General features: G+C 34.3%; 1 protein-coding gene across 1 annotated transcript in view; it reads left to right on the plus strand.

Annotated features, from left to right (window-relative positions):
* The window catches only part of LRP1B (LDL receptor related protein 1B), a 1,820,879-nt gene that overhangs the window by 1,484,179 nt on the left and 310,738 nt on the right, over positions 1-25,962 (plus strand). The window contains exons 42-43 of the mRNA XM_029226108.1: positions 5,669-5,858; positions 9,290-9,494. Of these exons, the coding sequence (XP_029081941.1) occupies positions 5,669-5,858; positions 9,290-9,494 (395 nt within the window). The remainder of the gene's footprint in view (positions 1-5,668; positions 5,859-9,289; positions 9,495-25,962) is intronic.

Genomic DNA, 25,962 nt, shown 5'->3' on the forward strand with positions numbered 1-25,962 from the left:
TTCTGGGGGTTGACTTTTTACTTTCTTGGTGGTGTCTTGAAGTACACAAGTTTTTAATTTTGATGAAGTCCAGCTTATCTATATTTCATTTGTCATTTATGCATTTGGTGTCATGTCTGAGAAGGCTTTGCCTAACCCACGTTTATGAAGATGTATTCCTCTGTTTTATTCTAAGAGTTTTGTAGCTTACCTTCTACATTTAGGTCTAAGATACATTTTGAATGGATGTGTGTGTATGGTATGAGGACATTATTTTTTTGAATGTGTATATATAGTCATTGTAAACCATTTGTTGAAGAGATTATTTTTTCACCATTGAATTTTTCTGATACCTTTTTCAAAAATCAATTTACCATAAAAATAAGGCTTTATTTCTGGACTATTGATTCTGTTTCACTGATCTATATGTCTATCCTTACGGTAGTACCACACTCTCTTGACTACTGTACCTTTGTAGTAACTTTAAAATCAGAAAGTTTGACTCCTTTAAGTTTGTTTCTTTTTAAAGATTGTTTTGGCTATTTTAAGTCCCTTGGATTTTCATGTGCATTTTAGGATCAGTTTGTTGATTTCTGGGAAAAAGCCATCTGGGATTTTGATAGGAATTACATTGAATCTGTAGATCTATTTGGAAACTATTGCCATCTTAATAACATTGTCTTCCAGTCATTAACATAAGTTACTTTTCCATTTTTTTGTCTTTAGTTTCTTTCAATGATGTTTTGTAGTTTTTCATGTAGAAGTTTTAAGATTATAATTCTTTTGCTAAAGTTATTTCTAATTTTATTTGCCTGTCATATTTTCTACTCTTTTAAATGCTGTTATAAATGGAATTGTCTTCTGAATTTCATTTTTTGATTGTTTATTGCTACTGTATAAAAAATACAACTGTATTTTGTATGTTGCTTTGTACCCTGCAACCTGGTTGACTGTTTTTATAATTCGAATAATTTTCTACTGAATTGCTTAAGATTTTGTATATCTAAGGGTATATCATCTGCAAAAAGAGATGGTTTTACTTGTTTTCCAATCTGGAATGATATTCCAGATTGGAAGGATGATATTCCTTCCTTCCTTTCTTTTTTCTTTTTTTATTTAAAAAATTTTCCCAATTACCCTGAGTGAATTTCCAGTACAATGCTGAATAGAGAGGCAAGAGTAGACTGTCTTATCTTGTTCCTAGTCTTAGGGAGAAAACTTTCATTTTTTTCGTGGCTAAGTAAGGTATAAGCCTTTTTTGTTTTTTTGTTTGTTTGTTTTAATAGGTTGATTTTATCAATTTGAGGAAACTCACTTCTATTCCTAGTCTGTTGAGTGTTTTTATGATGAAAGTCTTTTCGATTTTGTCAAGTAAACCTGTAGATTAGCCATATCAAATATTGGCTCATTGTAATGAGGGAAACTGTACACCAGAAGAGCTGTAGGTTATCTCACCCCTATCCCAAAAGAGAAGGAAAAGTAATTATAAGAGGATTTTTAGAAAAAGGTGAGTTTAGGCAAAATTTAAGTAATATTTTGTTAGGCTTAAAGTAAAACAAGGCTATGTGTACTCTCTAGAGTTCAACATCAGGTCTGGAGTGTGAACTGGACCCAGAATCTTGTTTCTCTGGAAACTATATAGTAAGATATATGTGGAATGTCGTGTCCAGAAACTTTTTATTTTAAGCTCTGTCCCTGGGTTGTAAACTGAGCCTGCTTCTCTGTGTCTTGAGATCCTCCAGACAAGATTGAGATGCTTCATACTACTGACATAATTTCCAGCAACAAACTTTCTGATATTCTTTGGCTTTAGAAAATAAGCCAGTGAATAAGAGAATATTATACTTTCAACAGGGAGGCCATTACAGTTGTAGGATGTCCTTGGGATAAATATTATTTCCTGTTAACTTTGTGATAGGATTTATCTGTGATGGTTATTCCAGCCAGATGATTGGCAATGTTTTGTACATGTGGCTCCCTCCCAAGAATACTTCACTGGCTTTCCCATTTTGTAGACTCTTATCCTGCCTTTACAACACTGCACAGGCAGGAAGGAGCTGTTTTCTCTTCTTCAGTGGTGATGAGATGAAGGTGTTTTCTCTATGAAGTCCTTGGCTACCTGCCAAAATAGCACCATAATAGTTATTTTCTGACTTATGCCTATTCTATATCCTTAAGGTCCAACGCTGTATTCTACATCCTTGAGTTAACTCTGTATTAATTTACTCTGTTCAATATTTCAGGACTGGTTGATGGAATAAATAGGCATTTTTCTTTAGTTTTCAGACTACGTAATTATCTGCCAGGACCAGTGACTGACTCAAAGTACTTATTTTACCTGTTCAACTGATTCAGGAACTTTAGTGTTCATGCACACACACACACACACACACACACACGTATCACATGATGCCTGTTATAATGTTAATTTCTTAGTATGCCTGCCAAAGTTATATATATATATTCTTTCTTAAATTAAATATGCTGAGAGTACTAACTCAGAGAAAAACAGATAATATGAAGGAATATCTATCATAAAATAGACATTAATGTCTTTATGTTATCTCAACTAAAATATTCTCATGATTTTAAAATTTAATATTTTCATTATTTTAAAAAATATATGTATATAGTCCTTTTCAGATTTTCTTCCCTTATACATTATTACAAAATATTGAGTATAGTTCCCTGTGTTATACAGTAGGTCTTTGTGGTTATCTATTTTACATATAATGGTGTGTCGTTTATGTTTTAATTGGCCATTTGCTAATGACAAATATAATTTTTATAGGGAGTTAAATACCTTTTTTAAAATTAATTAATTTATATTTGTTTTTGGCTGTGTTGGGTTTTTATTGCTGCATGCGGGCTTTCTCTAGTTGCAGCGAGCAGGGGCTACTCTTCGTTGCGGTGCACGGGCTTCTCATTGCGGTGGCTTCTCTTGTTGCAGAGCATGGGCCCTAGGCACGCAGGCTTCAGTAGCTGCAGTACACAGGCTCAGTAGCTGTGGCTCGCAGGCTCTAGATCACAGGCTCAGTAGTTGTGGCACATGGGCTTACTTGCTCCATGGCATGTGGGATCTTCCCAGACTAGGGATCGAACCCATGTCTCCTGCATTGGCAGGCGGATTCTTAACCACTGCGCCACCAGGAAAGTCCCCTAAATATCTTTTTAAGAGATAAATATTTTAAAATGTAGCACCAGATTATGATTAAGTGTACTGTCAGGTTGTCATCTATTACAAAAAAATAAAACAAAAGAGATTATACCTGGACAGTGAGATGTATTATGTACTCTAGTAACCTTGGAACTATGTCAGCCATAGAAAAGAAGCATCTGCTTCATCTCAATGGTAATACCAAGTGGTTTCTTCCTGATTTGGCAGGAAAAAGTAGCCATGAAGAAGATCTGTCAAAGTCAGTGGAAGGGGAAGATACAAAATGAGGATGGATTAATAATTTTGATTTGCTTGGATTTTTTCAGAGCCATGCCATTTCTCATTCTATTTGTGGATGATGAAAGAGTGGAATGCTGCTTATAATACAAATAGAGTTGGCTTCATTTCTGAAATGATATGAAAGTGCTAAAAATACAGTGGAACAGATGATTTATTAATTAATAATTGAAATACTTTTGACCATTATCAACCTCCCACCTACTCACCTCAAATAGGAATACCATATGATTCATATAAGCAAAGCTTAATGGATTTTATTATGATTGTGTTTTATAATGTTTTCTTCCATCATCTCTGGCCTAGGTTTCCATACTAATCACCCACATTAATTTCTTATAAGTAGTTTTGTTGACTGTGTGAGAGGTTATTCATGGTAAATTACTAGTGATACAATTCACCCAGAGTCAGACAAGTTGAATCTAATGAATCATTTGTTTGGTTCCAGCTTGATGTACATTGAGAATAAGCAATAGCTGCTATAAATCCGTCTCTAAATAATGGTGCTGAAGAATGTAGGCTTACGGAAGCACATGGACCTGTGTTAAAAGTCTTGCTTCAATACTATGAGTTCTGTGACCATAGGTTTCAGTTTTCTTCTTAGGAAAGAGGAACAATAAAACTAACTTCACAGAGTAGATTTACACATAAAGTGATGTATGCAAACCAATTACACAATTCCTAGCAGAAAGACAGGGTCCAATAAATGGCAGATATTAATTTTATTATTAGTGGATTTTCCTCTGTTGCATGTAGAAAAAGAACAAAAGGATAAAATTGTAATAACATTCAAGAAATGTAGTTCAAAAAGTTTTAATATTGTTTTGCTCTCCCACTAAATCTTACTGACCACCAAAGTAAACATTTACCCATCTCAAACCTGAAAACAGCTCTTTTCATCTACCTGTTTTCAGAAGAGCTTAATAATTCTTTTGAGATTCCTTAAGAGAAAAGCAATAGAAAGACTCTGCCTGTTATAATGTTAATTTCTCAGGATGACTGTCAAAGTTTTATATATATATATTCTTTCTTAAATTAAATATGCTATGAGTACTAACTCTGAGAAAAACAGACAATATGAAGGAAAAACTATAATAATTTTGTTATACTTAAAGATGTACTCAAAGCACCTCTATGAAAAATAAACCAGTCACTTATCCTAGTGATTGGAAACACAATTTTTAAAAATGTCATGAAGAACCTAGGGGTAAGACAGGAATAAAGACACAGACCTACTAGAGAATGGACTTGAGGATATGGGGAGGGGGAAGGGTAAGCTGTGACAAAGCGAGAGAGAGGCATGGACATATATACACTACCAAACATAAGGTAGATAGCTAGTGGGAAGCAGTGGCATAGCACAGGGAGATCAGCTCGGTGCTTTGTGACCGCCTGGAGGGGTGGGATAGGGAGGGTGGGAGGGAGGGAGATGTAAGAGGGAAGAGATATGGGGACATATGTATATGTATAACTGATTCACTTTGTTATAAAGCAGAAACTAACACGCCATTGTAAAGCAATTATACTCCAATAAAGATGTAAAAAAAAAAAAGAAATAATTACTTTTGTTTTTCATATTGCCACTTTTACGTATTAGACTATGGGTACTACCATTTATCTTTTTCTGTCAACATTAAAGCATGCCTTAGCTCACAATTAATTTTATTTTCTTTTGTTTTTGTATCACATTAGTCGAATAGAATAAAAAAAATTCATTGCATTAACTTATTAAAACATTCTCTACCATGGTTTGATAGTTGCAAGTGTAGAGTTGTATTTTGGCTTTTTGATACTTTGTTGTAGTTTTTGATGTGTTTGTTTTTCCTTGATGTCTCTAGATATAGTATCAAGATAAAACTCATTATGATTGTACTTAAATGGTATCTCTGACATATGATTTTCAAAAGCATCGCTAAATTCTTGCACACTGGATACTTTTTGAAAATTAATTACTAAAATATGAAAATAAAAGAGAGCCACCATTTTCCTAAATAAAAGGCAATTACTTAATTAAGGTTTTTTTGGATAAGAATATTCAATCTTTAATGCATGTTTTTGTATAAATTCTCCATGAGCAGTTCACAGCTCAGTTTTACAGTGTGTAATAAGCTGTCATTGTAGGCATTATGTAGCATTATATAGGCATCATAATTATTATATTTTTGCTTTTTCTGTTCAGAAGCCAAGTCTTTTGTAGATAAAAGTATAAATTTTTTCTTTTCTTTCCCCTATCAGATGTGGGTTCTGTTGAAGGACTTGCCTATCACAGAGCCTGGGATACACTGTACTGGACCAGCTCCACTACCTCATCCATCACCAGGCACACAGTGGACCAGACTCGACCTGGAGCATTTGATAGGGAAGCCGTCATTGCCATGTCAGAGGATGACCATCCTCATGTGCTAGCCCTAGATGAATGCCAAAAGTAAGAAATTTGTATTTCTTCATTATAATTATAAGTCAAAGACTATCAAAGTTATATTAATTTTAAAGAGAATTAGCATTAAAAATACAGATTTCCTTTGAAGTTCTCTTTTCACAATTCATAAAACTGTTTTTTATTACAAATGTGGATAATTGAAATCTGAACTCTTTAAATGCCAGGCATCACCTCCATGAGAGATTCAGTAAAAGCAAAATTAAAGGATGAAAGGGAAAATAGAGACAATACTGTGATTGAATAGACATTTTTCATATATGTAAAAGACATTAATGCATCACTGATTGAAATCATAAATTTGAAACAAAAATAACACTATTAACAAGTATTGAAACCTAAAAGGTGTTTCTGTAATTCAATTAAGTAATTTTAACAATTGGGGATCTGTCCAATTGAAATACAGAGGAAATAAATAACAGCAATAGATCTTTGTGTGCAGCTATAATTTCAACATTAGATACTTGACAGTAGTCTACATGGTCCACATCAGTTTGATGATATATTGTGCAGGTATTTATAATAATACTTATGAAGAATTCATGGCAAGAAAAAATGTTCAGGCTATAGTATAAAATGTATAAAAAATAAAACAAATTAGAAAAAAGTTATGTTTCGGGGGATGCTATAAAGAACACAATTATATGAAAACTGAAGAATGAAGCTCAGGTTAAGTAGAAAACAAATATGTCTATGGAGTTTCACTCTTATGCAATATGGTAGGAATATTTGTTAACTACTAGAAAGTGCTTTTACTCTTAAACGAAACAAGGACACAGAAATTAGACCAATCTGGTTTCACTGAGCAGAAATAGAAGAACTTATTTTAGATATGTTGAAGAAAAATGGAAGAATAAAAAACAATGACTGATAAACACTAACCCTGATCACTTGAGAGAAGAAAAGAGCACATGAATTACTCAGTGTGAGAATAACTCAATCTGGATACTCTTATAGAACTAGAGATGAGAATTGACTTACTTTACTTAATTAAACATATTGAACTTATAAATTAAGACTCTAAAGTTTGAGAGATGCAGGTGAAGAGAAGGTTGACTCCTCACACAGATTTGGTTACTTAGTTCAGGTGGACACAGGCCTCTAGATGCCTGGGCAGAGCTAGTTCTGCTCACACCACTGCCCTATCACTAGGGCTTGTTGTTGAGTCAGCTACACTGATCCACCAGGAGAGTATTAGGACAATAATAAATATCCTAAAGTTGATCAAAGGAATTTATAAGACAATTTTCAGGTAAACATGAGGGAGATCACTGATGATATTATACGTGATTAATTTTAATTGATAAGTGCTTTATCCTATAATTATCAGTTACATAGGCTAAAATTACACTTTCACCTTATATATGGTGAACTGTAAATTAGATTTAAACACACTAAAGTATTTTAATTGGAAAATTATATGTAATTAAAGTTTAAAGTATAAAAATATTTTTATCATTAAACATATTAATGACACCTTCAAATCACTTTCATATGTTAGTTGATTAACAGAAATTTTAAAATCAAATCAATTTCTAGATGAAAGACTACTTGAGTTCAAAACTTGGCTCTGTAACTATAACTAATATTCAAGCTCTCTGGCCTCTGTTTTCTTATATGTGAAAGGGTGAAACTAAAGAAGTACTAATACCTTGGAAATTCTGTAATTCTAAAGCCTACAATCTAGAAAAATATTGCAAATAAATTGTGTATTTAATACCTCATATTATTTGGATAACTTTTTTTTTTTTGCGGTACGCGGGCCTCTCACTGTTGTGGCCTCTCCCGTTGCGGAGCGCAGGCTCCGGACACGCAGGCTCAGCGGCCATGGCTCACGGGCCCAGCCGCTCCGTGGCATGTGGGATCTTCCCGGACTGGGGCACGAACCCGTGTCCCCTGCATCAGCAGGCGGACTCTCAACCGCTGCGCCACCAAGGAAGCCCTGAATAACTTTTTAAACTAAACTTTTCATTTTAAAAGTTACAAGATGTGGTTAAAACTACTGCATGATTTAAGAAAGTGGAATGCCATTTATTTTTTTTTGGCAAATTTACTAATTCATAGGACAAACTATTTTGACACTTTCTCACTGAGAACACTTTTATGTTCCATAGAATAGATTAAAATGCTATGAAGTATTTTAATAAAGAGCATAGATGACCCAGCTTTCCCTAATTGGTGGGGTTATTTTTTTTAATTAGCAAGTAGAAAGGTTTTTTGTGTGTGTGTGAAGTTGAGTATTGTCTAGTAATAAGTTTTTGCATAATACTTAAAAACCATATATTGAATAATTATGTTGGCTATAATCCTACATTGTCTTTACATGACTTTACATAGGAATGATATATGCAATCTTGTTGTAAATATGAAATATTATTCCAATTAGTTTTTCTCTGTATTTATTAAACATATTTTTTCAAAATGTATAGGAGCCTGCCTTTCAGCCTCCCTCATTCCCTTCTTCCTTTCTTTCTTTCCTCTCTCCCTTCCTCCCTTTTTCCTTCCTTCTCCCCTTCCTCCCTCCCTCCCTCCCTCCCTCCATTCTTTTCTTCTTTTCTTCAGTTCAAAAACTGATCTTCAAGTAAACTCTTAGGGTTACTCCTAAATATAAAGGGGGAGAAAGAAGAGCTGTTTTAGTAAAAGCAGGCCTTGGAGACTGGAACCCTATAGCCTCTCCACTCTTCCAGTGACCTTTAAAGGCTTCCATAGACTCCTAGGCCTTCTTCAAAGAATAGTTTGACAAACACTGATTTAAAATATTCTAGAAAATCTGTAAGTAACAGATACTATGTTTAAGGATTTGAGAGTGACCCCTGGAATTCTAGAAACAGCACTGTAATTTATAGAAAAATCACACTCATAAACAGAGGAGGGAAAAAAGACATTAAATAAATATAGGAGTTTAGTAATTGCTCTAAAACATAAACAGAGAAGAATGCAGAATTTAAAAATCAAACCTAGAGGGAGAGAGAGATTTTGATTTTCACCAACTGAAGGAGAGAAATATTGTTAGGTTAAGAACGATGTCCAAAATGATAACAACACAGGATCTGCTGAAGCATTATAATAATAAGTTAGAGTATATTTGCAGTTCATAGCAAATTTAAAATAACTATTTTTGTCCCTGATTAAAATAAATCTTTACTATGCATCAAACTGATTCAGTTTAATTAAGTTACTATTTGAAAGATAATTGTTTTTCAGAAATATTTTCCGGGTCATTTAAGAAACTGAGAAAAATATATATGCAACTATAATATACATATTTCCCCTTATTACTAAAACTTCCTCAAGGGTCATAGAATATGAGATAAATAATTTTGCTTCTTTTTAAATAATTTGACATTGCCATGTTTCTACTAATGTTGTTACTGTTAATGAAAATTTTAATCTATTATCACAATTTTCATTTTAATTAGTTTAATGTTTTGGACCAACTGGAATGAGCAGCATCCAAGTATCATGAGATCTACTCTGATTGGGAAAAATGCTCAAGTGGTGGTCAGTACAGACATACTCACTCCAAATGGACTCACCATTGACCACCGTGCAGAGAAGCTGTATTTCTCAGATGGCAGCCTAGGAAAAATTGAAAGGTGTGAATATGATGGATCCCAGAGACATGTAAGTTAACTGAGAATTTCTTGATTATAGATTTGAAAAATGATACATTTGGAAAATACATGCTTTATAGTGCCTAAAATATGCATATTAAGGGATTTCAAAATAGCTAATTGTTCGAACCAATACAACTGAATAATCTGTTCAGTGAAAAACAAAACAGCAGATAAAATTTTGAAAACTTTCTTAAGTGCATTTGCTACCATGGAGACAGTCCAACTCTTATGGAGAAACAATAACTGATTTTCTCCTAGTTATGAATTGAATTGGTATTGTTAGAGTGATTTGCGTAAACTTCATTGTTATTTATAATTTTTTAAAACGTGAAATGAAATTGGTTAGCTGCCCTAGGATAAAAGAACATTGGAAAGTAATGAAATGATCCTCTGTCTGTGTTTGGGTCCTCAAAGCAACCTCAGAAGCTTTGAAGAGAGAAGAGTGGAATTCCTTTCACAGGCTCATTCTCTGTCTCTTTTCTCTGAATTCCAAATAAAATGTTAACGGGAGTGTCTTTATGCTGCCCCTGGAGAACATTTACAGGAGATATTTAGGGCCTGTAGAATGGTGAACGTCCAGTGCCTCACCATATCTTATGAGGACGGTAGCCCTTGGCAACTGGGAAAACTCAGGGTTCAGAAGGGTAAGGTCTGGTTTGTTACACCACTGGAGGAATCTACCCCAGCCCCTCTTCACCAGTGCATGCTTGAATGACAAAATGATCCTGAGGCTCTTAGCTCTTCCACTGAGCTTCTGGAAGGACCATCTTCATGGGCCATATTTTCTCTATCACAACTACAGTGCCTTATGGTATTAAAGCAACATAGAGAATACATATGAATAGCTGTGGCAGTATTTCAATAAAACTTTATTTACAGAAGCAGGCAACCAAACAGCAGGCCATATTTGCTAACACCTGATTTATACCATTAAGCACACTGTTTAATTCAATTGAGTATATACCTGTACGTATATATCTACATATTATATCTAATATAGATATATATATCTATACTTACATACATATATAATATTAAATATATATATACACACATTATATTATATAGTGAAACATAGATATTTATCTTAGGGCAACTAACTAAATGTATATATACATATATATGCATATTGCATATACATATATTGCCTATATGTATATATGTGTGTATATATAGATATGTGTATGTGTGTGTGTGCATGTATGTGTGTGTGAGTTTCTTGAAGACGGAACAAGTGCATTGATTTACATTCTAGTATAGACACCTCATCTAATTGTGGAGTGGATACTTCAAGTAGCAGTGATATAGTACAGTTGAGTGCTTAAGGAAAATTGAAATAATCAGCTAAGATCTGATAAGTTCAGTTTGTGCTAAAGGTAATAACTCTGATCAAAGAATTCTTTGCCTAAATTCTTGGTCTGTCTTTTCAATTAAAGGCCATGTGACCTAAGGCAAATTACTTAGTCTTTATGAATTCTAGTTTTCTGACATGCAAATTTCAGGGTTATTATGAGGATATAGTGTGAAAATATATGTCTCAGAATACAGCAAAGAAATCCTAAATGAACTTAGTGGGTAATGCTTTTGAAAAATAGGTAAATCATTATCCTGGATATGGTATTATTTTGTATTATGGCCTAATACAGAAAATGCTTCTGTAACTCCTCCTAACAACATTTTGTCCACTTTATTTTTTATATACATGGTTTTCTTTTCCCTCCTCAGTCTACTGTTATGTATGATACTTATAGCTACTCAAGGTGATCCAGTAATCAGATAACTCTGATCTAAATAATTCAAAGGCTTTCTTTTGACATTAAAAAAATATGCACAGTTATGATTCCAGCTCTCCATTTCCCATCCTAGTCTAAACCAGGATAATTTCTGGCTGGTTGTAGTTAACAATGCTATATTGTACATTTGAAGTGGCCAAGAGAGTATATTTTTATAGTTTTTACCACCAAAAAAAAATTGTAACTATGTGAAGTGATGGATATATTAACTAAACTTATTGTGGTAATCATTTTGTAGTATATACATATATCAAATCATTATGTTCTATACTTTAAACTTACATAATGTTATATGTAAATTATATGCCAGTAAAGCTGGACAGAAAGATTTCTGTCCTGTAGAGATGACAATGTTGAGTAGAGAACATTACTTTAAAGGATACGGGTGTATTCCCCCATACAACATTGATCCATTTTGTCTCAAAGTTAGAACTACATAATCCTTTTCCTCTTCTCCAGTAAATCGGCTTTACCATCAAAATTTCTGGTTGGGCCTAAAAATTGGGAAAATATTTCAATGTTTATTACGTTCTTACATGAATCTCACTATTTTGCTGGTTTTCCAGATTCTATTGCCAGTGTTGATCATGGGTACCTTGAATTTACCACCAACTTATATACTCTTTGTGATATCCATTGTTTCCTATATTTTAGTCATGATTTTACAACTAGAACTTGTTATCTGTCCCTGAATTCCATTTTTTAATTGACGTGAATTTCTGAATACTTATTACACTTTAAATTGCCTGTTTTCGTGAACAATCAGCTGTTTATATAATCTATTACTAATATAAGCATAGAATTTTGAGGCTGAGAGTATAACTGAGGAGCTAGGTCATCTCCTATTATCTTTAGAAAAGGTTAAATATGCAATCTGGCTTATGTTTCAAGATTTTAAAAAAAGATATTTCCTGAGGAAGAAAGAAATACTACTTATTCTGAAAAAAATATTCTGGAGATATGGCATAATATTATAGAAGTCTCAGAAACTCTAAAAACTCTTCTATTATCTGATAACTGTTGAAAAAGTGGACCAATTTGTCTAATACCCTATCCATTCACTTCCCAGTTTTATATTTTTAATTACATGTACAAAAGTGTGAACAATATCAATTATTAATTTGATTTGTGCCTATCCACTTGAGTTGAAGTCTTGGAAATCAAAGGATACCTTTTGGAACAGATTTCTTTTTAAATCCTCACAGAACCTAAGAGCTCCTTATCTGAAAAACTTGCATGTAACCAGTTCATTCGTTCTAATCTTCATTCGATCTCTCTGTACCAGGCCCTTTTGTTTATGTGTGCGTGTGTTTCCTACTATGTCTGTTCCTCACTCCTATATGGTTCCCCTTGGGCAAAAATACTAATGTAATTGATATATATCCATCCAATTACATATATATATATACACACACACATATATACATATAATACACATGCATGTATACATATATATATTTAAAATAGATCAAGTAACCAACATAATGAATTTCATTTTTACATTTTTGGAATACACTGTACAAGGCACTGCAGAAATGTGTGATGGGGTATAATCATGGAGTTAAAAAGAATGACATTTAGGAAGTAAAAATATAGAAGGTTAAAATAGTCTATGAAAGACTTAAAATGCCAAGAAATATAAGAAGAGATGTAAAACATTGTTTAATTTATAAAGTCAAAAAGAACTGAGACAATGCAATATAAATGAGTGGCCAGAGAAATAAAAATTTCAGAAAGAAACATTTCCTTTGCATAGATGTATATTTTCTAGCTTTGGATGACACAGATGATCATAGAGCATATAGAGAGATCAGATATCCCCAGGGGAGGTGACAGATTGGAAAGAAGCTAGACATTAAAATCTGAAATATTTGAGAGAGCACCTTCTTTAATGAAAAGAAAGCAAGCTATTTATTAAGTTAATTGATAAAGTTTGGAGAGATTCTTGTAAATCTAGGCATTTTGAGCCTACAAAGTCAGTACAGTGCTATTCCTCTCCCAAAGTGTGTTTGAAGAGCCCTTCTTCTCTTGAATTTCCATAGGAATTAAACTGTGGTCAAGCACTGTTTTTAAACTCTGGTTTAAACAGTCTGATAGGCTTAATTCCTGCATTACATCTTAAAGCCTTTAAATGCTCATGTACATTATAAATCTTTAGAATGGAACACAGTTATGTAGCTTTGTTCTTATCAGGAAATCTTTTTTTTTTTTTAACATGGTATGCCATGGGCTTAAGTGTTTGTAGGGATTTGAAAAATACTGATATACTATTTACCAGTCACTTAGTTTATTAGAGGAATATTATAGAACCCATTACTAATCAGTAGATTAAGGAAAGAGATCCTTTCAAACATGAAAAGAGAAATCAGAAAAAAAATGTGTTTTTTAAAATACATTTTACCTTTTCTATTATAGTTATGTGATAATATTTAGCTAAACAAATTCATTCATAGGTTTAATTTCTTTTGTCAAACTCAGAGTTAGATTTTATTTTTCTGTTTCATCTTATAGTGAGATCATAATAAAATACAAGTACACACAGTTTAAATCTGACCTGTATTGATAAAAATATACAATAATTGGCTGGTTCTTTTTTAAATTTTAAATACACATTAACTTGTATGGTGGTCCTACCTATAAATTTTATTGAGGAAAGCATTCTCTAACAAGATACAATTGAATGCTTTTGTGTGATCTAGTTATTAGGGAAAAAAACAGATAATAATTTCATTCTGTTTTATTTTTATTTCTGTTCTATATCTGTTGTTCCAGTAGATGAAACAATAACAGATGTTGACAGGGGCTAAGACAGCATGATTATAGCCTTTCTCCCTGGTGTTACCCTGTAAGTGTTAATCATTTCTTGGAAGGCATCTGCTACCTGAGTGACACAAACCCTTCCAGAAGAGATGTTGTTTATATTCCTAGAAATTGCAATTGCTGATGTTTCTTACTTTTGACATTCTTTTAGAAACTTTGTCCAGAGTTCTTTTTTTTTTTTTTTTGGTTTGGTTTGGTTTGGTTTTTTTTCAGAGTGTATTCCCAGGCAGAAAAAATAAGTCCTAAGACCTATCTTTAGAATGAGAAGGATACAGGATAATCTGTCTTCTAGATAAACACATTCTGATGACATGAACTCTTTTGACTGACAATAGGAAAAATAGTTTTTTTTAATTAGTCAATTAAAAGTAAGATCAAACACAAGAATATTTGATGTCCTATTTTTTATGGCACCAAATATTTTCTTTCTCCTTATAGAATCAGTTATTTCATTCCATAAATGAATCAAGAAATAGATCTATCTATCATCTGTCTCTCTCTCTATCTATTATATATCTATCTATCCATCCATCTATATCTTCTACCTAATCTGTAAATGTCTAGGCTATCTACTCTTTTTGATAATATAGTTTTATTTATGCTATGAAACCTAGAGAGCCTGAACTCTGAAACTTATAGAATAAGTTATGATGCCCAGAAAAGTGAATTTTCTGACGACGTGTTAAGTTTGAATGTCTGTTCAAAACCATATCCTGTCACCAAAGAAAAGGCACTGTGGTTTCAACTTTATAAAACATGTAAAACATTTTAATTTAACAATTTAAATGTTTGATTTAAAAATCAATGTCAGCATAAGTAGTCACTAAAAAGTTAAGTGAACTGGAAATTTTTCCACCATTAACTGGAAAAATCCAGTATTATTTCACAAATTAGGAAACTCAGGCCCCAAAAGGCTACATTAATTTCTAATGTTCCTGTGTCCAATATCTAATGTCAGTTATAATTCCCAACTCTTTATTAGAGCCAATATTATTGTTATTATTTATTTTGTTTATTATTATTTTATTATTATTATTTATTTTTTAATTTTAATTTTTTGGCCGAGCTGTGCGGCAGGTGGGGATCTTAGTTCCCCAACCAGGGATCAAACCCGCACCCCCTGCAGTAGAAGTGTGGAGTATTAAACACTGGACCACCAGGGAAGTCCCCCAATATCCATTTTTTTATTTTAAAAATGTTCTATAACGTTCCCATTCCTATTGAAAATGAAATTTTGTATTATATCTATATATAGGTAGATAACTTTTCAAAACTCAAATTAATATCTAAGTATAAATAAATAAATAAATATAAAGTAATTTATAATAAAATAGGACATATTCCAATATGTAAATGTACAAAAATAAGAGAGAAAACATGAGGAAGTGATCAAGATCTTTTCACTTATGCATAGAATCATCATGAATGTGACAGCTGTGAAGGCAGACTCATATCAGGTGTGTTGTACTGGATACTCAAGTACTGAGAGCAGTGCTGCCCTGGGTGATGTATTTTCAAAATTGGTAATGAGTTCTTGATAAAATTCTAAACAAAATGAAGTGAAACCATCCCTCAGTTTTCATGGAATGTGACTGCCTCCATTGTACATCACTAAGATGGAAAATTGTTTTAAATGAAATATGAAGGAAAGTCTCCTGACAGCAAGTGATCTTTCTACTCTGTCTCTAATGCCTCAACCACATGGGATGCTGGGCCTGTCAACAGCTAGATGGACCATAGCCAAGAAGGAAGAGTGTCTGTTTGTTAGTGGAAGCATTCTGTGAACTTGAATTCTAACAGATGAGCCAATGGAATATAAGGAACTGACTGTATCCATTGTCTGCTGTATAACAGGCATGCAGTCAGGTATATTACAAATGAGTCCATTGACTACCAAATCCTGTAGGGCTGCTGAAAACTCAGGTGTTTTATTGCCTTTGATGTATCTTTGAATTCAAGAGGCACCATTCAATATTCAGATTATTATAACCAGTATTATCTTCGATACATTTCAAGTGTCCTTGGATATTAATAGTTATTCAGATTACAATCTGAACTTAACAACTTCCTAATATTTAAATAATCTTAATAACTTTCTAATCTTTAAGGATAATAAATGAATAAATAGAAATGTAATAAAGGAAAGAATAAGACAATATAATTCTATGAATCAATTAAAAATGATGACATGAAATATACCTATTTCATGGGAGATTCAGTATTTATGAAGTGAAAAACATAGATTGAACAAATTAACACACTGTCACCCAGTGAACCTGGACATTGTTGTTTTACTGTATGAAGTTCTGAATCTTATTGAAGCCTTTTGTCTTAACTGGCTTTCTCTGACACCACTCTGGCAGAGGAAAGTAAGAGCTCTTGCCTTGTTACCGTCAGGTGGAGGAGGAAGCCTAGGTCCCTCACCTAGCCTCTGTTGACACCTGAGGCAGAATTGGGACTTCTCTACTTCTGGATGGGGATGTGAGTTCCAGCTCCCCACTGGGTGTCCACTGTCACCACTGTGGAGGTGACCTTATTACCACCGGATGACATGGAAATCCAGATTCTCCTCTGTGCTTCTTCTGACACCACTCCAGTGGGGAGGGGGTGGGTCCGGCATTACTGCCAGGTGTGGGTGGAAGTCCAGTCTCCCAACTTGGCCTTTGTTGGTGTGGGTGTGGATGGGTCACAGTTTTTTTTTGTTTGTTTGTTTTGTTTTTTAATGTGGTATTTGTCTAGAGTAGAGCAGTTACCGTCTAAAATTTTCTACCTTACTAATTAGAATCTTGCCTGGTCTTTTGGCTTCAGAGAGCAGGCTTCTGTTCTTTTCTGTGCATTTAGCATTTTGGCATTTCTGGGTTGCCAGCTTATTCAGTTCCAAGTCTGGGATATATGAAGCAAAAATAAAACCCCTGGAACTCACCACCGTGTTGTTCCTTAGTCCCAAGGTCCATAGCTGGGCTGCTTTCTCCTCTCCACCTTTCAGTCTTCTTATATTTGTTTTATATATAATTTCCAGGTTTTTTAGGTGTACTTAGTGAGAGGAATCCAGAAAATATGTCTACTCCATCTTCCCAGAAGCGGAAGTCAGTGTGCTTATAGATTTTTAGAAATTCAAATAGAAAAACGGATATGCCTCATATTTATTGTTTTATAAAATATTTTTAAAGATATAAGCTATGTTCTACAAGTCTCTAAAACAGCAAAATGTTTGTCTGTGTATTGACAGTAGATCTAATTGAGGTAAGATTTATTAAATCACACATGATGTGACATGATTTACTGGAATCCAAAGACATTGAAACACTGGTCCTCCATGTGAGAGAAACAAAGGTTGTGGAAATAAAGATGATGAATTGTGTTGTCTAAATTTTATCATCTTTAACTCTATGATGTGTACACATTTTCACCGAGTGAATACAATAAAGTACATATGGTGATTATGACATTGCCAAATACAGGTGCCTGAGTGAGAATAAGAAGGGAGGGGGAAAACATGTGAAATTGGTGTTAAATTAAATTGTTTTAATTCCTGGCTCTGGTTATAAAGAGATGTATGATCTTTAGCAATTAAGTGTATCTTTTTGAATCTCAGGCTCTACATATTGAGCTAGGTTCAAAATTTTCTTCCAAATTTAACTTTTTATGACTCTACCATTGGTTTTGTGGAACTCAACTAGATCAGTCTTTGGATATATCTTTTCACACATTAATATGCATAATAAATGATGCCACATACTGTTTATTTTAACAAACAGTTAAATTTTAACAGTTTTAATAACAAAAGAGAACATACTCCCTTTCAAGAAGCAGTATGATGTGGCAGAAATTAACAAGGTTAGATTGTAGAAACAGACATGTATTTGAAACTTGCATCCTTGACATATTTAATAATCGTGGGGCATTTTCTTAACCTTTTTGTGCCTTAGTTTCTTCTGTAAAATAGGACTAATAGTTTATGCCTCACAGAGGATATTTTGAAGAATTAGCTTTTATTATGTGCAACCTGTTACCTGACAATAGTCGACAAATATTAAATCTTATAAAACTCCCCTTGAATAATGAAAATTAAAAAATAAACTAAATTAAAAATTGTATAACGATATTCACTACACACATATAAATTTATATGAGCATGAATTATATCAATTAGACTAAATCATAAATTACCTCATTGCCTCTTCTATAGGATTATTACCATCTGAAGAGTAAAATTTGTTTTTCATCTTTGTCTCTCCAAAAGCAAGTAGCCCAAAGTCTGGTACATTGCTGTATTCAGCAAATATTTGCTGAAGCAATGAGTAAATGGATGAATAAACTGAAAGAAAAATTATAAAAATGTTTCCCTGAATAAAATGAAAAAGTAAACTACTTAAAAAAATAGACAAAAATCAAAACTTATCTATTTCGAAGGCCTCAGCCATCCAGAGTAATTTTCTGAAAGCTGTACAACTGATATTCCTATTTTGTAAGGTAAGAATGTTATTGCAGTAGGGTTAATGGTGTTTAGTTTTACCACAATCCCTTTGATTTAAATCCACATACATTTCAGTGATGGTTCAGCTTGGTTAGTCGTGCAAATTAAAGTGTTACTGAAGCTGGACTCTCTCCATAGAGATGTGTTCCTGGAGGAGAATAATGGTCAGTATCCAGGGCAACTAGTGTATTCACCCAGAAAATAACAGGTGTTCCCTCAGCATGTGATGCTGATACTGATGGATTGATTTAATATTTCTTGGAAGATTTCAATTTGTTAGGCATTAGACAGAATTTTCAAAAGTAGCCACCTGTCCCACCTGCCTCATTGTAGAAATTTAAATACAAAGATGAAAAGAACAGATAGCTAAGGAAAGCCATCCTGCACACACACACGTGTGTGTATCTATCCATATCTATATCTACCTATTCTATATCTATATGTATAAATGAGCATAATGCTTCCAGATTATTTTTCTTTGCAAACTGAACAGAAGGATAAGCAAATTAAAAAGTTTAAAACATATTTTCTTTGGTGAAATAAATTAGTAGATATGGGAAGAGTAAGAGATTAAAAATTTTTATATTTAAATTCAGGAAATTCTGAATAACTTACATGAATTTTTCTCTTCTCTGAATTCCTGATTAAACTTTTGAATTGTCCTTTAGCTGATTTTAATGTGTTTCTTATTAGTTTTACGTGCATGTAAGTCAACATGAATTTATTTAAGCTTGAGACAATATCTTGAATTTTCTTTCTGTGTTTGGCTCTTGAAAACATTTAGAATGCCAGCAAACTGATTAAAACCAATTAACTAATTATTATTTCAACTATTTAAAAAATGATTTAAAGTAGTTTACAATAAAAGCTCAGGTATAATATGACTGTAAATAAATAACAAAAGAGTAAATTTATTCCTGAGCTTCCCAGCAGCCAAGACATTAGGGCAACTTATTAAGTTATACAGTACTTTGATTTAGTGTAAGGGGACAAAATTGTTTAGCCAGAAAAATAGATGTTTGCTGTAGCCCTAAGATGTAAAAGATTATTGTAATGAGATCTTTTATTTACATGAGAACCTTTGAGAATATATAAAAGCTAATGAAAATTAAAATGCTAAATAATTTCTACTGGCAGATATGAACAAATCATCAAAAGAAATATGGCTGGCCATCAACATGTAAAATACATTTAATAATTTTCAATTAAGTTGTTCAATTACTAAAAAGACAAGCTAATATTTAAAACTAAATGAAGTTAGTAAGATACAGGAGCTGAGTTATTGTATAATTATTAAAGATCAAGAAATAATAAAGAAAAATGGAGGGGAAATGTAAATAATGTTAACTAAAGGTATATCTTGGAAGTAAGACTAAATTATTCATACGAAAGGGGGAACTGTTAATAACAAGCAATACTTCAGAATCTTAGGCTAGTATTTCCACCAGGATTCAAACAGAATCCTATGACCACTAATGTAGCAGCTGCAAATTTGTATAGTCAATAGTTTATCCTGCTAAGATGGTAATTCCAGACATTGAGGGCCAAAGTATCCAGGTGTTTTTCTCCAGAATTAGGCACAGGAGCTGAGCACAAGTGAGGAAGGAAGGGCAAATCACTTCATGTGGTTCTACTGGCCATTTTGGAAAACTGAGACTATTCAGCTGACCCGGCCTTCTACCTCTGGGGCTGCTGAATGGAAGGAACATTACAGGGCTTGTTAGTTGAATAAAAAATAAACACCCCAGAATAACACTGCCTTGGGCAAGAGAAAAGAGCATACATTTCTTAGTTTGTCAATGATATGCTAGAAAAAGCAGAACAATTTCTTAATACCAAATGTACAGTAGAATCTCCTGGGGACCTTTTGTGTAATACAGTAGCTGAGCCCTCCCCCACGCTCCACCCCAGGACAATTAAATCAGAATTCCTGGAAGAGGCATGGGTTTTAATTTTAGTTTCCAGTTGATTTTCATGTGTAATCAAAATTGGGATTTACCATAATAAGCTATTAGAAACATAAAGGAGAGTTTACTCAATGTGTAATTGAATATATGCTAAATGAGAATATCTATATCTGTATATCTATATCTATATATTTAAAATCCTAGTTTGGATCTCGCTTTCCTGATTCTGAATTTCTAGGAGAGTTGGCATAGGAATTTTCCCAATTTTGGTCTTCACAGTGCCTAGCACATTTTTCCCCAAATATGGAACTCTTATCATTGTTATTGGGTGATACACAGAAACATTGTCAATTTAAAGTTAATGACATAGTGTGAAAAACCATTCTATTCTTAGTGTTTTTGCAATCCTCTGACTTTGGAAGAAAAATTAAGTGTGTTGCTATATATATTTAACACCCCTGTGTTGCTGTTACTGAGAGAGAGAGGGAGAGAGAGACAGAGACAGAAAGGGCAGGGGAGAGAATTCAGACTAAACTTTGGTGGGTAATGGTATTTAATTGTAATTTGATAGCATTGTTTCCATTTCTTTGTAGATATTTTGAGATTTGCATTCTATTTCTTTTAACCGATACTGAATTTCCCTTTATATAATGAGTCAATTTAATGAACAGTTCAAGATAAATGATAGTAGAAGTTGTATTCAGATACGGGAAAAAAAAATGTGAAAACATTTTTCTCCGTTCAGATTTGTAAAAAAACAGAGCCTGAAGCAAGAGTTTATATTTTGATTCCTTATTAGACATGCAATCCCAGGGAGTAGTAGTGAGGGAAGAAAAGAATGGGCTGAGAAGGAGGAAGAACATTTATGAAGAGGTGTGCTACAGAGCTGGCTACTTCTTAGTATCAAGTGCAATGGACTTCTTCATCTCCTGAGACCATCTTCAGAGAGACCATATAATCTATTGCACTTTAGTATAGTCCATTGGCAAGTAGTGTCAAGGAAAGGAGATAAATATATCTGCTGGCCCTTTTCTCTTGGTCAGAGATTTGACCCATGGGTTATTAATTTCCCACCATCCTGGGGAGTGGTCAGAGCCTCTAGGCACAGGCATGAAGTGAGAGCACTGTGCCCATGTGAAGTTGTTTATCACATTAACTATAACCAAAAAAAGAAAGAAAGGAAGAAACAAAAAGTGGTCATGAATTCTACAGCCAGCTGTGGCTGAGAGTATCCCGATGTGTTAAGTAAGGCATGTTTACTACAATAGCATTCAAGTGACTAAAGACTGGGAAACATTGTCCTAACAAGGAGTGCTCATTCAGGACAAGGGACTGTCACAAAGGCTTTATTCTGACCCTTGAAAATTTTAAATTTGTATAAACAGTACTCTTGTGTGTTTCAGTTGTTTCATAAAGGGTTTTTAATAATAGCTACCATTTAGTGGATGCCTAATTGTTTTAGTCTTCATTTGACATAATTATGACCAAAGCAGCTATTATTATTTCAGTTTTGCCAGTGAAGTAGTTGAAGCCCTGAAAAGTTAGCCAATTTGAGGTCAGAAATTAAACCATGTTCATAAGACACAAGGGTCCAAGTTCTTTCATCTGCAGTGTATCATCTTACAAGTCCATGATCGTTCCAAAAATGAATGGCCTTGCATATTTGCTACCTTTTTTCTGAACAGTTTTGTCATTAGGAAAGCATTAGCATTTTTTTAGTGTGTTTTAAATGCACTGATCCTGTTCTTAGACTAGAAGATATACAAACCTAAGATTGGGGGAATGTGTTACTTAACAAATAAATGCTTCTCAAACTTTAATATTCATTCAAATCAATTGATAATCTTGTTAAAATGCAGATTCTAATTTAGTAGGTCTGGTTTGGAGCCAGAGATTATATATTCCTTAGAAGTTTCCATGCTTTTAGTAGCAAAGGTGTAAATGTTATTATCTACACAATTTTATATTGAACTATAGATATCTGTAACGTACAGTACAAGTAGTGAGGCAATCCTCAAACATTATGTGGCAGAGTTACTCTAAATATATTAAAAATTTTTAAATCCTGAAGTTTCTAGAAGGGGAAATAGCAGCATCAGTATGGGACAGGAGGAAGGTAAGGGGTAGCCGTGGAGAAATGGTGTTACTGAACAAAGTCCGTGTGCTTGGTGCACAGTGAGGCCAAACAAACCAAAAGTTCAGAGTTTGGAGCACAGTATGGTTTATTGCAGGGCCAAGCAAGGAGAACGAGTGGCTCATGCTCAAAAACCCCGAACTCTCTGATGGTTTTCGGGGAGAAGTTTTTATAGGCAAAATTTGGGGTGGGGGCTGCAGAGTATGTGACTTTCTTCTGATTGGTTGGTGGTGAGGTAGCAGGGCGGTGCTCCAGGAGTCTTGTGCTCAGCCTAAACTTGCCATCCTCCGCTTGGGTGGCGTCTTAGTTCTGCAGAAAAAGTCAAAGATATTGTTCTGTATATTCCCTGAGCACCAGGACCCTGCCAAGGCTGCACTATTGTTTCTTAAATGCTCCTCCCTCGTTTCTGCATTCCCTCCCTTCCCTGATTAGCAGCTGTTTGAACCTGCCCTTTGGAACTCAGGGAAGGTCATGGAGGCTGAATGAAGCCCATTTCCTACAAGCAAGAAACGGGGGGCACGGAAAGGCTTTGTATCCAGGAGCCCCACAGGTTCCTGCGTGGTTTCAGTGCAGAACAGAATTTGACTACAAATGCTCCTGTGTTGTCAAACAGGCCCAGCTTTATGATGAGACAGATGTAGTGAATGAAGTAATTTTTATCTAGCTCAATAAATGTTCATTGAATGAAAGGAAGACAGACTTAATTATCAATAATTACCATAGAAAAACAAGTCATAGGAAAAGTAATAATGTTACCTTGATTTATCCGTCTAAAGCCATTTAGAAAATTATGCGAAAGAAGCTTTCAATTCTGACTTCAGGTCCTCCTACTCTGTCTTCTTATATCAAACTTAAATAGAGGAAGTGAATAAAAGCAACAATGCAAGGTTCATGTCTGTAACTCAGCTCCTGGAGGCCTCACCCTGCTGATATACTGCTGTAATAAATTACACAACTGGTGTGTTTCTTTTGATTTATTACTGCAATAGATCATGAGTGTGATGACCGACATAAACATGTGTTCTGTAGACAGGTGGGCTTCATGATATTTTATTTCTTTTTCCTCATTTTCAAGTGCTTAGTTTGGAAAGTAAGAAAGAAAACAAATTGACAAATGCAGGAAGATGTTTCTGAAGCAGCCTTCCCTATAGACTCTTGAAGTAATAGCTTTTAAATTGAGAAATCCCAGTGCTCTTCTTGCTTCCAGTCCCTCTCAAAGGACTGTTTAAAAAAGATTCTTAGGGCTTCCCTGGTGGCGCAGTGGTTGAGAGTCCACCTGCCAATGCAGGGGATGTAGGTTCGTGCCCCGGCCCGGGAAGATCCCACATGCCACGGAGAGGCTGGGCCAGTGAGCCATGGCCGCTGAGCTTGCGCGTCCGGAGCCTGTTCTCCGCAACGGGAGAGGCCACAACAGTGAGAGGCCCGTGTACCACAAAAAAAAAAAAGATTTTTAAAAAATACGAACTCACATGAATTAGGTTTTGTGAAATCAAGCTGTAGGACTCTTTTTTCTTTTTTTTTTTGACTGTGTAAATACATAATGACAGACTTCAGCTGCATTTCCTTATTCTTTGAACCATTATGAGCTATCATGGAAATTGGTATTACAGACATTTAAAATCAAAGTAATTACCTAATAGGCTGTTATACCCCTACTTTGAAAAGGAAAGTATTTATTCTCTCATGAGTCCAATCATTTTCTTAAACTTAGAATTTTTGTTGAGGTGTAAATTATCTCTTTTTCTTTCACGGTTGAAACTGTGCTTTGTCATGGATCCTGAGAGCATTTCTGCAGTTGTACACACTAGGCCTTGTAATAATGTATGTGTCATCTAGTCTCTCTGCAATTTGTGTCTATCTGGAGAGCTGTGTGAAATGCGTGTATTATTTGATCAGAAGAATTTCTTTGTCCCTCATCAACATTTAATATTACCATTCTTTGTTTTGTCAAGAACTGTGAAGGCTCTGAGATGTTACCTCACTTGCAGAATTATGTACTTATACGTATGAATTTTGTAGAAACACAAGACATTGAGTCAAGGAAAATAGTTTTTTATTGATACTTATAACCAGATCAATAGCCAGAATAAAAATAAAGAATTGGTCCTTAACGTCTAGACTAGCAGCAAAACAATGAGAGCTGATAAAAGTCTTTCAAAGTGGGTGGCAAGTTACATCCCATAAACGAAGAATGGAGAGCAATGCATTTTGTTCATTTATAAATAGCACAGAGAGAGCCATCTCCTTTCCCTCCCAACAAGAGTGAGGGGAAAAACAAAAATTTTACTCCTTTGAGACTGAATGGAAATGTTCCTGGTATCTCACCCTAACCTTTTGAAGTGTAAATACATATTTTCAAGGGCCTACGAGTCTCCAACTTTTAAAGCCCAGAAATGTGGCAAAATGTTGGGATTTGTCCCTTTTGGCATTTAGGGATAGTGGTCAAGTCTTTCTTGTACCTTGCGGCTTAATGCAGGGCCTTGGTTGGGCTGCCATTTGGCCCTCTTGGGGAAATAAATTGTATTACCCTTTCAGATCACATAAATCCGCTAGAAAACAGCTACTAATTTAATTTTCATGGAATGTGAAAAGTACAGTGTTTCTGGGGAAAGTGAAAGCAAACATTCTCTGTATTTATATTGTATACATTTCTGTGTCACAGGAGGCTTTTTGCAGGAGCACTGAGAAATCCAAGGAAGTTTTATTTTCCCTCAAAGTCATATTATGCAGTTTTCTTATCCATTTTTAAGAGTTTAAGATTCTCCTTTGCCTTTCCTCCCTCTCCCCTTCCTTCTTTTCTTTGTGTCTTTGGCCCTATCAAACTCACCCCCCCCCCCATTCCTTTCTCTTGTCAAAGTAGAGCAGTGAACAAAACACAAAATTCTCTGCCCTTATAAGAGATTATATTCTAGTGGGAAGGCAGACATTAAGCAAGGTAATTACATAAATGTTCGGTAAATTAGGCAGTGATAAATACTTAGAAAAAATCATCTTGGGAAAAAGACGTTGATTATTCGAGAGAGTGATTGGGGAAGATTTCACAGAGAGAATAAAGAGAGCTAGCTAGCCAAGGGGTATTTGGTGGAAATTCATTCTAGGCAGAAAGAACTATAAATGCAAAGATCTTGAGGAGGGATTATAGCTGGTGAGTAAGAGGAGGCCTGGGTAGCTGGAGGAAGAGTGAAAGAGGAGAGCAATAAAGTAATGTATTTTCCTATTCAATATTCATTTCTCTTGTCAATCTCACATAGTACTTTGCATGATACCATGTTGAATGACCAGCATCAACACATTAGTTGTATTAGAACTGATTAAACTCATTCACCCTCAACTGAAGAATTGTG

The sequence above is a fragment of the Monodon monoceros genome, unplaced genomic scaffold, assembly GCF_005190385.1.
Source record: "Monodon monoceros isolate NGI ecotype Baffin Bay Population unplaced genomic scaffold, NGI_Narwhal_1 Super_Scaffold_16, whole genome shotgun sequence".
NCBI lineage: Eukaryota > Metazoa > Chordata > Mammalia > Artiodactyla > Monodontidae > Monodon > Monodon monoceros.